The sequence below is a fragment of the Chiloscyllium plagiosum genome, unplaced genomic scaffold, assembly GCF_037043375.1.
Source record: "Chiloscyllium plagiosum isolate Xiang-an unplaced genomic scaffold, Cpla_swu_hap1 HiC_scaffold_1, whole genome shotgun sequence".
In the NCBI taxonomy this organism is placed as follows: Eukaryota; Metazoa; Chordata; class Chondrichthyes; order Orectolobiformes; family Hemiscylliidae; genus Chiloscyllium; species Chiloscyllium plagiosum.
In genome coordinates this window covers 46427309-46441224 of record NW_028270139.1, presented here as the reverse complement: position 1 = coordinate 46441224, position 13916 = coordinate 46427309, and the positions used below count along the sequence as shown (strand labels likewise).

Sequence of the window (13916 nt, the reverse complement as noted above, 5' to 3'; positions counted from 1 at the left end):
AAACTTTAAAAAAAAAGTAGCAGCCTGCTCCAGGAAAGCCCCACATTAAGCCAGTGTGCACTATTCAATACCAGTAAGTCAGAGGGATCAATGCCAGTTCAATGAAGAGTGCAGGAGGACATGCCAGGACCAACACCGTTGTCGACCTGATGAAGCTACTAAACAGAATTACTTGCATGCCAAACAGCATACGCAGCAAATAATACAGCTAAACAACTCCACAATAAATGGATCAGATCAAAACTCTGCAGTTCTACCACATCCAGTCATGAATTGTGGTGGATAACACAACTCACTGGGGGCGGAGGCTCCGAAACACTGCAAACGATAAGGCTGATACATTTGCAACAATCTTCAGTTAGAAGTGCAAAGTAGACAGTGCATCTCGGACTCCTCCAAAGGTCCCTGGCATCACAGCCACTCTGATTCTCACCACATGATATCAATAAATGGCTGAAGGAAATTGGATACTGCAGAGATTATGGATTATAACATTCCAGTAACAGAACAGAAGAATTTTGCTCCAGAACTAGCCACAGCCCTAACCAGGCTGTTCCACTACAGCTTCAACACTGGCAAACATCACACAGCCACCTCTTTCTTTCTCTCTCACTTGCATTAGCACCTCTCTCCTTCTCTTGCACACAGCCACCTTTCTCTCCCACTCACACCATCTGTGATGCACATGGAAAGCACAGAATTTGAGATACTTAAATTAAAATCCTTTCACTGTAATGTACATAACAGCAACAAGAGCAAACTACCCACAATATTTTGTTATGCCATATATACATATAAAGCTAGTCACAATATTTAACAATTTTCTACTGAAATAGACTGAAGTAGTGAGATTATGACTATAGTTTGCTTTAAAATATTATGATCTTACTATATTTTATTCAAACTAGTTATTTATGAAGTTGAGAAGACAAAACAAATTGGTGGAATACACAGCATTCGTATACATGAAAACATATCAGTGAGTACTTGCAACATAAGAAAGAATGCAGCATTGCTCTTTTTAGTTAGAAACAGCTTACTTCTTTGTTGATGAGTAATTATGTTCACTTCTTGTGTGGATTCTTCAGAATGTACATCATCAATGTCATCAATAAGCTGCAAAGAAGAATACAGTTAGTGTTAACAATGACCACTGACATCTCTCAGTTTGAAACAGGTGGAAGAAAAAAAACATTAAATCGCTGAGCTACTTGTGGTACTTCCTACTGCACATATCAAGCAGAAGGTCTTAGAGCAAGTCTCTCTCCTGAACTCTGCTGCAAATACTGCAAGACTTGGGAAGAAGAGGAAAGCAAAGAAGATCAACTTTTGTCTAAATTATAAGAGCTGGGGTCAGAAAATTAATACACTCTTGTAATTATTGCTTTGAAAAGTTTAGTGGTTCAAAAAGTATATTTAAGAACAATACCAAAGTCTGGAAAGGTGTTTTCCTACATCTAGAATGGGCACAATGGTTTTGTTTGAAGTTTAAAAATCCATATTCATCTTCTCTCGCATCATCACACTGCAGCTACCATATCTACCAAGAAAAGAATGGGCACCAGTAACCAACTAAACTTCTGATGACAACTTCCTCTTTTTCCTGACCTCCAAATCCACGGGCAGGAGCAACAGTATTTTGGGAATTCTATTACCTCCTAATCTAATCACAATGCTAACCTTCGTGGCCACTTGAGTTAATATCCCAGAAATCTCCACCCAACACCAGGGTTACAGCAACTCAGAAAGAGGCTCAGCATTAACTTCTGATGGCAGCCAGGATTGGGCGATAATGGTGAGCTGGTCAATGTCAAGCACACCAATAGAAGAAGTTGCACCACAATTGGTTAGAATTTTGCTAAGTATGTAAATAAATTCCATTTTTCTATGGGATTCTCCCAATCTTTTGTCAGAACCAATGCAGAAATTGCAGACCATTTATTTAATATCTGCTTAAAACCCAGGTAGGCATAATTTTACCTATAAATCTCCAGAACAGAAATATCAGAAGTAAAGGTTAAATAACACGCATGCCCATACACATATATCATATCATACCATTTTCTTCCTTCTTTGTCTTTGGGCTTTCATGGTCCGTTTCAGATTCTCTACCTGTTCATCCTCATTCTGAATTTCCTGCATAAATCACAACGCAAATGGAAAAGGTCAAAGGCAAAAATTTAAATCGGGATAACAACTTGCCAACATAGGGGGAAATGTCTGTCATCACTGTACGGATGGTAATTTTTCAGAAAGGGAACATGCATCTGTTGCAGAACCTGCCCTATTAATGTCACACATAATTCTCACAGGGCTCAATGGGGAAAATGTAGGAAGGGGATTTTCCCTGGCTTGGAGGCCAAGAATCAACAGTCAGAATCTCAGAATAAAGATTAGGCTGTTTCGGACTGAAGTGAGCAAGAATTTATTCACTCAGATTAGATTAGATTAGATTCCCTACAGTATGGAAACAGGCCCTTCAGCCAACAAGTCCACACTGACCTTCTGAAGAGTAAACCACCCAGACCCTTTCCCTACCCTATATTTATCCATGACTAATGCACCTAACTATGGGCAATTTAGCATGGCCAATTCACCTGACCTGCACATGTTTAGATTGCAGGAGGAAACCGGAGCACCCAGAGGAAACCCATGCAGACATGGGGAGAATGTGCAAACTGCACACAGTTGCCCAAGATGGGAATCAAACCCGGGTCCCTGGCACTGTGAGGCAGCAGTGCTAACCACTGAGCCACTGTGCCCCCCAAATGCACCCACTATCTCTGTTGCTACTTTCTCTAATAATCTAAGAACATATCACATCAGGTCCAAAGGACTTTTGGTGTTTAGCCCTGCTAGTTTTCCTGCCAATTTTTCTGTAGCGGTAGTTAGTGATTTATTTCTCTCTACTTTTGGACTTTTGATTATTTAATATTTGTAATGGCATTGAGGTAGATAATCAAATTCTCTATCCCAGATGTCATGGAAGCTCAATCATAAGTGTATGTTCAAGACAGAGGTCAACAGATTTCTAGATGTTAAAACATCAAGGGATATGAGGATAATGCAGGAAATGGCATCAATTTGGAACAACAGCCATGATTTAATTCAGTGGTTACATCCAAGGATCCTGAAGAAAATAGGATATGAAATCAGACAGATTATATTAGAGAATTCAATTTAAAAGAAACATTTAATGTATCTTAAAACCCGTACAGTGTGGAAACAGGTCCTTCAGCCCAACAAGTCATACAGCCATACAGTCATAGAGATGTACAGCATGGAAACAGACCCTTCGGTCCAACTCATCCACGCCGACCAGATAACCCAACCCAATCTAGTCCCACCTGCCAGCACCCGGCCCATATCCCTCCTAACCCTTCCTATTTATATACCCATCCAGATGCCTTTTTAAATGTTGCAATTCTACTAGCCTCCGCCACTTACCCTGGCAGCTCATTCCATACACGTACCACCCTCTGCATGTAAAATGTTGCCTCTTAGGCTTCTTTTATATCTTTCCCCTCTCACCCTAACCCTATGCCCCCTAGTTCTGGACTCCTCCACCCCAGGGAAGAGACTTTGTCTATTTGTTTTTGTTTTTGCCACTGTTTACCTATTATTTACTTATCTATGCTACTTAACAATGCGATCTTCCTGTATTGCTTGCAAGACAAAGCTTTTCACTGTACCTCGGTACACAATAAATAAATTCAATTCAATTCCTATCCATGCCCCTCATGATTTTATAAACCACTATGAGGTCACCCCCTCAGTCTCTGATGCTCCAGGGACAACAGCCCCAGCCTATTCAACCTCTCCCTGTAATTCAAACCCTCCAACCCTGGCAACATCCTTGTAAATCTTTTCTGAACCCTTTCAAGTTTCACAACATCCTTTCGATAGGATGGAGACCAGAATTGCATGCAATATTCCAACAGTGGTCTAACCAATGTCCTGTACAGCTGCAACATGACCTCCCAACTCCTGTACTCAATACTCTGACCAATAAAGGAAAGCATACCAAACGCCTTCTTCACTATCCTATCCACTTGCGACTCCACTTTCCAGGAGCTATGAACCTGCACTCCAAGGTCTCTTTGTTCAGCAACACTCCCTAGGACCTTACCATTAAGTGTACAAATCCTGCTAAGATTTGCTTTCCCAAAACGCAGCACCTCGTATTTATCTAAATTAAACTCCAACTGCCACTTCTCAGCCTATTTGTCATCTGATCAAGATCCCGTTTAATCTGAGGTAACTTTCTTCACTGTTCACTCCACCTCCAATTTTGGTGTCCTCTGCAAACTTACTAACTATACCTCCTATGCTCACATCCAAATCATTTAGATAAATAATGAAAATTAGTGGACCCAGCACCGATTCTTGTGGCACTCCACTGGTCACAGGCCTTCAGTCTGAAAAACAACCTCCACATTGAACCTCCGAAGAGTATCCCACCCAACCCATTCCCTAGTATTCTACATTTACCTCTGACTAATGCACCTAACCTACACATCCCTGAACATTATGGGCAATTTAGCATGGCCAACTCACCTAACCTGCACATCTTTTTGATTGTGGGAGGAAACCGGAACACCCGGAGGAATCTTACGCAGACATGGGGAGAATGTGCAAACTCCACACAGACAGGAATCGAATCTGGATCCCTGGCACTGTGAGGCAGCAGTGCTAACCACTAAGCCACCATGCCACCCTAATGCAGTAATACAGAACAAGTTTACACCCGAGAATGAAAGGCTCCATTTCAAAGAAAAAGCAGTCGTGTACAACTAAAGAGATAATGGACAGCAGAAAACTACAAGAAAGGGCTTGCAAAGACACAAAGAACAGCTCAGACATAGGGAATAGACAAAGACTAGCAAAGCGCCACAAAGCAGCTTATGAGAGCTACCCCTAAAAGGGATTATGAAAGGAAATTTGCAAAGGACATCAAAATCAACAATAAATGTTATAGTTACATAAAAGCAATGCTGGCCTACTAAAGTGGGAACATTGTCAATAACTATGGGAAAATTGCAGAGATATTGAATAATTACTTCGCCTCAGTATTTACAATAGAAAAGGAGGATAAGTAGTATTTGCAGGTGAAGAGGAGACCAGTTTGCTGGAGGTCCAAGGAAATAAAAGAGTGACAAATCCTCAGGACCTGATGTTTTCCATCCAAAGGTGTCAAAGGAAATAGGGGAGCACATTGTAGACATCCTCACTATAATCTTTCAAAGTTCTGTAGACACAGGAATCATCCCTCTGGATTGGAAAATTGCACGTCATACTATTTTTTAAGAAGAGAAAAAGAGGAAAGCTAGGATATTATAGACCAGTTAACATAACATGCCTGGTGGGGAAATTGTTGGAGTCTATGTTCACGGATGAGGTAACAAAAACACCTTGAAAATTTTCAGTTATTTAGGGAACACCAGCATGGATTCATGACAGTAGGTCATGCTTGGAAAACTTCACTGAAACTTTGAAGAGGTGACTGAGGTAGTGGACAGGGAATTACTATGGATGTTGTTTACATGGTCTTCCAGAAGGCATTTTGTAAAATTCCATGTAAGACACTGTTAACTAAGATAGAGCTGAAATTCCTGTAGAGAGGGCGGTACCCTGTCAACAAGTCACTCTTTATTTACAAGTGCACGGTACACGGGTTCTGAGCAGCCAGCTTGGTGCCAGTCCCTAGAATGAGGAGACACTCTGAGTCTCCTATCTATATGTGCTACCCAGGGCTGCTTGATTAGCCCAGGTTAACAACCCCAATCAAGGGTCTCATAGTCAATGAGCTCCAGCTGGGCCTCATTCCAATTACTATAGAAGCCCAAGAAATTGACGACAAATTACTGACATGACAGCAAAATTGGTTGAGTAGCAAGTAACAGAAATCAGAGATAATGGATTGGACACAAATTGGCGGGATGTCACCAGTGGTGTCCCACAGGAATCTGTGTTAGGGCCTCAATTATTCACAAAAATTATTAATGACTTGGATAATGGTATAGAAAGTCATATGTCCAAATTTGCTGATGTCACAAAATAAAGCAGCACTGTAGATGTGTAAATGATAGCACAAAATTACAAAGGGATATTGACAGACTAGGTGAATGGGCAAAACAGTGACAGATGAAGTTCAGTGTAAGCAAGTGTGAGGTTATCAAGTCTGGACTGAAAAAGATAATTTCCAGATGGTATGAAGTTAAAGCACCATATGTTCCAAGAGATTTGGGATCTCTTTGAGACCTTTAAAAAGCTGCAAACAGGTGCAGACAATATTCAAGGAAGCAAATGGAATGCTGGCCTTTACTTCCAGAGGAATGGAATATAAGTAGTAAAGAAGTAAAGCTGCAATTATTCAAAACCTTAGTTAGACCCCACTTGGAGTAGCGAGAGCATTTCTGGACACCACACCTTAGAAAGGATATACTGGCCTTGCAGGAAGTACTATATTGGTTTACAAGAATGATGCCTGGACTTGAGTTATATTATAAGGGAAGATTATTCAAACTAGGCCTGTTTTCACTAGAATTTAGAAGGTTAAGGGGTTTTCTGAATCAAGGTCTTCAAGATATTAACAGGAAAACACAGGATAAATAAAGAAATTATTTCCACTGATTGGGGATTATGGAACTAGAGGGCACAGTCTTAAAAATTAGGGTCAGACCATTGAGGAGAGATGTTAGGAAGAACTCTATGCACAAAAGGTGGTAGAGGTTTGGAATTCTTTTCCACAACAGCAGGAGATGCTAGATTGGTAGTTAAAGTGTTTTTCTTAACTAATGGCCACAGACAGATAAATGGGAGAGGCCACAGGACAACCATGATCTCAATGAATGGAGGAACAGGCTCGAGAGGCTGAATGACCTACTCCTGTTCCCACTTCTAGAGTGGTCACTGCAGCACCAAAAGGTAAATCAGAATTTAAGTTCATGTTCTGAGAAAAAAAATTCCAGTCTTTAATTAAAGATGGAAATACCAAATAACTAGACAAATAGCAAATGAGAGACAGCCAGTATGAAATTCAGAGAGGAAGATTGCAGTTGACAAATGTAACAGTTTTCAAGAGACGAGAACAGAAATAGATGAATGCATGAGCTTCTACTGCCCATCACTGATGCCCAAGCACAGGCACTGGGAAAACTCATATTACAAAAACCTAGATATAAAAAGTGTCCACAGCCGGAACAGCTCTGAGTGACAGATGTTTTCTTTATTCCCTTGTGGGAAGAGGGCATTGTTGGCTGGCCAACATTTTTTGCCCACACCCAATTGTTTTTGAAAAGGTGGTGGTGAGCTGCTTTATTGAACTACTGCAGTCCATATGCTATAGGTAGACACATGATGCCATTAGGGAAGGAGTTCCAGGATTCTGACCCTACTGACAATGAAGGTACAGTGGTACATTTCCAAGTTGGGATGGTGAGTAGATTGGAGGGAAACCTGTAAGCGGTAGTCTTCTCATGTATTTGCTGCCTATGTTCTTTTAGATGGAAGTGGTCGTGGTTTTGGAAAGTACTGCCTAAGGATCTTTGGTGGATTTCTGCAGTGAATCCTGTAAATATTACACAATGCTGCCAGTGAGAGTTGGTGGTGAAGGGAGTAGATGTTTGTGGATGTGGTGCCAATCAAGTGAGCTGCTTTGTCCTGGACAGTGTGGATAGAAGATCAAATGAAAAAGCAATGTGGGACCACCTTTCTCACCATAAAATAAGCCTTATCAATTTATGAGCATCAAAGGAAAAAAGCTGAAAATCCTGCAGATGCACCTGCCTTCAGTGCCAGTAGTGGCTGGTTTGATGGATGTAAGAACTGCTGTGCTTTTCATCACGTGAAGTTATGTGGTGAAGCTGCCAGTGTAGACGAGGAACATGCGATGTCATTTCCACCTGTGGTGAAAAAATTAATTGAGGAAGAAGGCTACACATTAGATCAAATCTTCAATTTGGATGAGACAGGTTTATACTGGAAGCGAATGCCAGCAAGAACTGACATTTCAAAGAATGAAACATACGCTCTAGGTTTTAAGGTTGCAAAGGGTCATACGACTGTGTTGTGGGTGCCAATGCCAGTAGAGACTTGAAGCTTAAGCCTGTGGTGGCATACCAATCTGAGAGCCGTGAAGGAATACCTTAAGTCCACTCTGGGTGTTTACTTCAAGTCAAGCAGAAGGGCTTGAATGACGGGGCGAATTTTTTCTGACCATACTGTTGACGTTTGAGGATGTTTTTAGAAATTATTGCAGGAGAAAACATTTGGATTTCAAGATTCTCCTCATTCTGGACAATGCACCAAGACATCCTCCGACCATTGGTGAGCTTTCTGAAAACATCGCAGTGCTATTTCTACCTCCGAACACAACCTCTCTCATTCAACCCATGGACCAGGGTCCAACAGCAGTTTTTAAAAGCTTATAATTTAAGGTGCACCCTCAGGAAACTGATTGCAGCTACTGAGAGGGATAATGAAGACAGGGTTCTTCAATTTTGGAAGAGCTTTAACATCAAGAATGCTATTGACATCATTGTGGAGGCCTGAGGTGATGTCAGCAAGGACTGCTTGCATGCAGTTTGGCAGAAGCTTCCCTCCCAGATTTTCATCATGATTTTAAAAGTGTTGAACTGTCAGAGGAGCTTCCAGTGATCAAAGAACATTGTGTCGCTCTTACAAAGCAAGTTGGATTTGAAGAGGTGCTCGAGTGCCATTGTGAAAGCCTCTCCACAGCTAATCTACAACAACTCGTTGCTGCGGGGGAAATTGAAGCTTGAGATGAAGACGATTAAGTCCAAGATGTAGCACCACGAGAACTTTTCACTTCTCTTCTGTTTTCTATCCTGAGGGAAGTTGAGAAGCAGTTGCAGCTCTTAGAAGATAATGACTACAATGCAGAATGCAGCAGGATAGCAGTTCGTGGCATAACGTCTTATCAGGCACCTTATGGACAGCTTCTTCATGAAAGATAGTAAAGCAGCAAAAACTAGAGGCCTTTTTTAAGCCATCTCCCAAGAAACAGTCTGAGGACAATGAAACACAGCCATCCACTTCTGGACTAAATATTTTCTTTCATTGCAACCCTGCACCAAGAACTGCATTTGAAGGTAATGATGATGCTGATGATGATTCTCAGCCCCTGTCTTAATACAGTACTATAACTCAACAAATTCAGAAACCCTTTTAAGTGTCAAACTTACTATATTATTTAATTAAAATGTAAGATTTAAAAATTTACTTAGACTGTGCTACCATCGTGTTTGTTTAACTACTATATTTGTTTCAGTTTTTACTGATATTATGGGTGATCTGCCCTAACCCTGTTTTTCCCATAAACCCCGTTATTTCTATTGTGCCATTTTCTATAATACAACGGAACTACTGCGTTGTACCAGAACCGATTGTAGAAGACTTACAAAAGTTACCAGAAATAGTAGTAAATCTGAGGATTGGGTGGTTTTAAGAATAAAGCAAAGGAAGATCAAGAAACTGTTCAGGAAAGAGAGAAGAAAGTACAGATGCAATCTAGCAAAATGCTTTCAAAATAAAACTATATAAGCATCTTTTGGTACACAAAACGGAAATGTTTAGCTAAGACAAAAGTGGGACCTTTACAGGCAGGATCTGGACATTTGTAGGTCAGGTTGAGGTTCAGTTTTCATGTTAGATAACATCATCAGTGACCAATCATTAAGACACGTGAATAGAAAGCAGGACAAAATACCAGCGCTTCATCCGGAGGCTCACTGATGATGTTGCCTAGCATGGTGATGAAACATCCGAAAACAAACCTGCCAGCTAAGCGAGCAAACTTACAACCTGAGGATCAGGACACTTTATTATGGAGAATAGAGAAATAGCAGAGGCGCTAAATGATTACTGTATGTCTGTTCTCACTGGGGAAGATGCAAAGAATCTCCCAGAATTAGAGTTACGAATAATCAACAGGAATGAGGAGTTAAAGAAAATTAGTATCAGTAAGAAGGTTTTTCTAGAGAACTTAATGGGTCTGAAGGCAGATAACATCCTTTACTTTCTACATCACAACATTGAAAGAAATGTCTATAGAGTTGGTTAATATACTGGTGATCGGGTTCTAAAAATTCAATAGAACATAAGAACATACGAACGAGGAGCAGGAGTAGGCCGTCCGGCCCTTCGAGTCTGCTCTGCCAAAGATTCTGGAATGATTCCTTCAGATTGGAAGCAAGTACATCACCCCATTATTTAAGGAGTGAGTGAAATAGAAAACAGGGTACTACAGTCCTGCTAGCCTTATAACATAACAGAAGAAATACTAGAATCTATTACAAAGGATGTGACAAACAGACAGTTGAATAATAACGTGATATGGTACAATCTGCATAGATTTGCAAATGAAAAATTTTGAATAATCATGTCTTATGAACTTGGAGCTTTTTGAAGACATTACTTACAAAACTGGTGAAGAGGAGTCAATTATGTACTATATCTGGATTTCCAGGAAGCTTTTGATAAAGTTCCCCCTCAACAGGTTAGTTCACAAAATTAAAGCACATGGCGTTGGAGTTAATGTACTGGTTAACTTAACTAATGAACAGTAGGAATGAATGCATCATTCTCACTTTGGAAGACTGTGAGCAGTGGGTCACTGAAAGGATCAGTTACTTGGGGCCCCAGTTGTTCACAATATACATCAATGATTTGTATTTGAGGACCATATGTGATATTTCCAAATTTTCAAACGATACAAAGCTAAGCTGGAATGGGTGTTGTGACGGAGATGTAGAGAGACTTCAGGAGGTTTTAAACAGGTTTAGTGAGTGGATGGGGATATGCTGATGGAATATGTGGGAAAAATGTAAGGTTATCTACTTTGGTGAGAACAGATCTGCAGAGTTTTTTTAAAAGTTAAGATGTTGGAAAGTGCAGGTGCACAAAGGAACTTTGGTGTCCTTGTCAATAAATCAATGAAGACAAACATGCAGGTTCAGCAAGTCATTAGGAAGATTAATGGAATGTTAGCCTTCTCGTAAGAGGATGAGAGTGCAGGAATAGTGAAGTTTTGTTTTGACTGTATCAGAGTTTGGTTAGCCTATACATGGCATACTATATGCAGTTTTGGTCTCCTTATCTGACAAAGAATGTTATTGCCATAGAGAGAGTGCAACAAAGGTTCACCAGACTAGTCCTGATAACAGGACTATCCTATGAAGAGAAACAGAAGACGGCAAACAAGGTCTGTATTGTCTCGAGTTCCAAAGAATGATGTTGATCTCATTGAAACCTGCAAATTACTTAGAAGGATAGGCAGGATAGATGCAGGTAAGATGTTTCTCTTGGTTGGTGCATCCAGAAGAAGGGGGCACAATCTAAAATGAGAAGAGAAACCATTTAGTACAGAGATAAGGAGATTTTTTTGTTTGCTCAATGAATTGCAAATCTTTGGAATTCCCTACCACAGAGGGCCTTGGAATCTCAGCCTTTGAGTATATTTAAAGGAGAGATCAATTAATTTCTGATTACAAAAGGCGTATAGAGAGTTCGGGTTAGTTTGGGTAAAGTTTGATCAGCCATGATAGCTCAATGGGCTATTCGTGGTGCTTTGTTTACAAATCTTACGAAAATTAATCAAAAAAACTAAAGTAAAATGTGATTACAATAATATATAATGTGTATCATACAATAACATTTAAACGTTTGGTGTTCATTGTGAAGGTTTTTATACTTGGAAAACTGAAACGAGGTCACGCAATAAACGGACTAGAGTTATGTGATGGATTAAAATCAGGTCAGTTCATGAACAGTACATATAAGACCACAGTTTTAAAATAGAGTTATAAACCTCATGAAAATTTCCAACAAAACAAAGATATTGCTTGATTTATCCAGCAGCCATTCCCAGGAGACAGAAGTTACTAAAACAGAATTGACTGTGTGCAACAGTTTTACTTAGTACTGCCAAACCAAAGATCTTCAAAAAAATTCACTCTGGCAATGTTTTTTGTCTCTGTTGAACTACAGGGGATTGAGGACACATTAAATAATTTACCATTAAAGAAAAGTAGGACTATTTTTAATGATGCTAAACATTCAACAGTTTTAGAATGGCCCACTTAATCAATAATTATTTATCAATAAATATGCAGCCTCAAAGGGAAAATTGGATACACTTATTAAACAGATTGAAACTTACTAAGTCATAAATTAGTTTCAAGCTTGGGCACTTTGAGAAATAGGAAAAACAAATAAACTTGAGTTTGGTTGTGAAAAAAAACACAACTTGTACAAGAAATGTTTTGTTCCATTGCCTGTATATTTTTGTGGTTTGGCACATAAAGCGCACAGTGTTTGTTTCAGTCCAGGTGTGGAGTGTATGTAGAAATAATAGTCTTGGGATTATTTTGATTAATGCAGTGGAAATAACCCAGGTGGTGGATTCTGTATATTCTATTGTCATTCTCATTCCCATTTCACTTCGCCCAACTAGGTGTGCCTTTCCACATAAGTTTTAATATTTTAGTACACTTCTATTTCTAGTAAGTTTTCTTTATTGACTAATTAAATTATAATTACTTAAATCTGAAATATTTCCATATCTGTCGGAAGCAAAATATCCTGTGTGAAATGGTGGTGATATTAAAAAGATGAAATTTGGGAGGAGACATACAAAAAAAACACAAATATAGAAAATATGCAAGATTATGCTTGAATCATCATATAGGATACTCATTGTAAGGTAAGCATATTGAGGATGCCTGAGAGTGAAGGCATTTTGCAAAGCAATATTATAATTCATTTTCTAGAATATTATTAAAACATTAGAGAAGAGGTCATCAGTTCCAATACATCAAAGTTTTGTGTAACCTAAGACAGCTTTTCTACCAAAATAAAAAAAGTACTGAATTTCACCCCTTTTTTCTGATTTCTCCAAAAGAAAACATCACATTGATGCACAAGACGGTAAAAGCTAAAAAAGCTAAATCAGTTTTATCTCGTAATAAGAATAAGAGAAATAAAACTAAATAAAAGCAGCAAGGTTAGTTAGATTTTTTTTCAAAAGACTTCACTATCGTCCAGTGCAATAAAAGGTAATAAAAGAAAATAACCAAACTTTGACGGTTCACTGAAGTTTGCATCTGTTGATTACTAATGTTAGGAAACACAAACTTCCTTGCCACCGTCTCCCCTTTTGAAATTCTGAAGGCTTCTGGCATCATTCATGCCTATAAGCTGTTAAGCTACCCAGGAACCAACCACATAGTTGGCAGATAGATGGGTTTCGTCATCCACAACTCCCCAGACCAACCAACTACTTATTGCCAGCCGAATCTCACTTTGTACACACACCCTGGTGCTAGCCCATCTGCAATTAACTTACCCGCAATGTTAAACAAAAAGCAGTGTAAATAACACTTACAGAGAATGGTGTAATTTGGTTGTTTTTTTAATGCAGCACTCCTTCCATAATCTTTGTTTTTAAAGCAGCTATTTTCCTATTTTGGTCCACAATCAAAAATACAGAAAAATTAAAATGATACAGTCTTTACACTACAAGGTCTTGTCATTTTGCAGTCATTTCATCTACCCATAACTCCTATCCTTTACTGGTAGTTTTGTACCCCTGAATGAAATAAAAACATTTATGCCAGCACCTAATTTCCAGTTTGTTCTTTCTGCCACTGTTAGCAACTTCTGAAAATTTGAAAAATGTATCAATCCAGTTAGATAGTCACAGACAATAGTGTGGCACATATGGAAGCAATCTGTACCTCTACAAAAATTAGCTAGGCTCTTGCTCACTGGATCCCAGATGGAATAACAGATTAAAGCATAGACAATAATCACTGGGAATGGACTTTGTACTTCTATAATCTCATGCAGTCATAGAGATATACAGTGTGGAAACAGAGCCTACCGTCAAACTCATC

The 13916-nt window shown here is 39.3% G+C and overlaps 1 protein-coding gene across 1 annotated transcript in view; it reads right to left on the bottom strand.

Moving 5' to 3' along the window:
* cc2d2a (coiled-coil and C2 domain containing 2A) overlaps positions 1-13916 on the bottom strand; it is a 196464-nt gene that overhangs the window by 167618 nt on the left and 14930 nt on the right. Inside the window, exons 5-6 of the mRNA XM_087986613.1 lie at positions 2059-2136; positions 1041-1116 (exon numbers count right to left, since the gene is read on the bottom strand). Of these exons, the coding sequence (XP_087842739.1) occupies positions 1041-1116; positions 2059-2136 (154 nt within the window). The remainder of the gene's footprint in view (positions 1-1040; positions 1117-2058; positions 2137-13916) is intronic.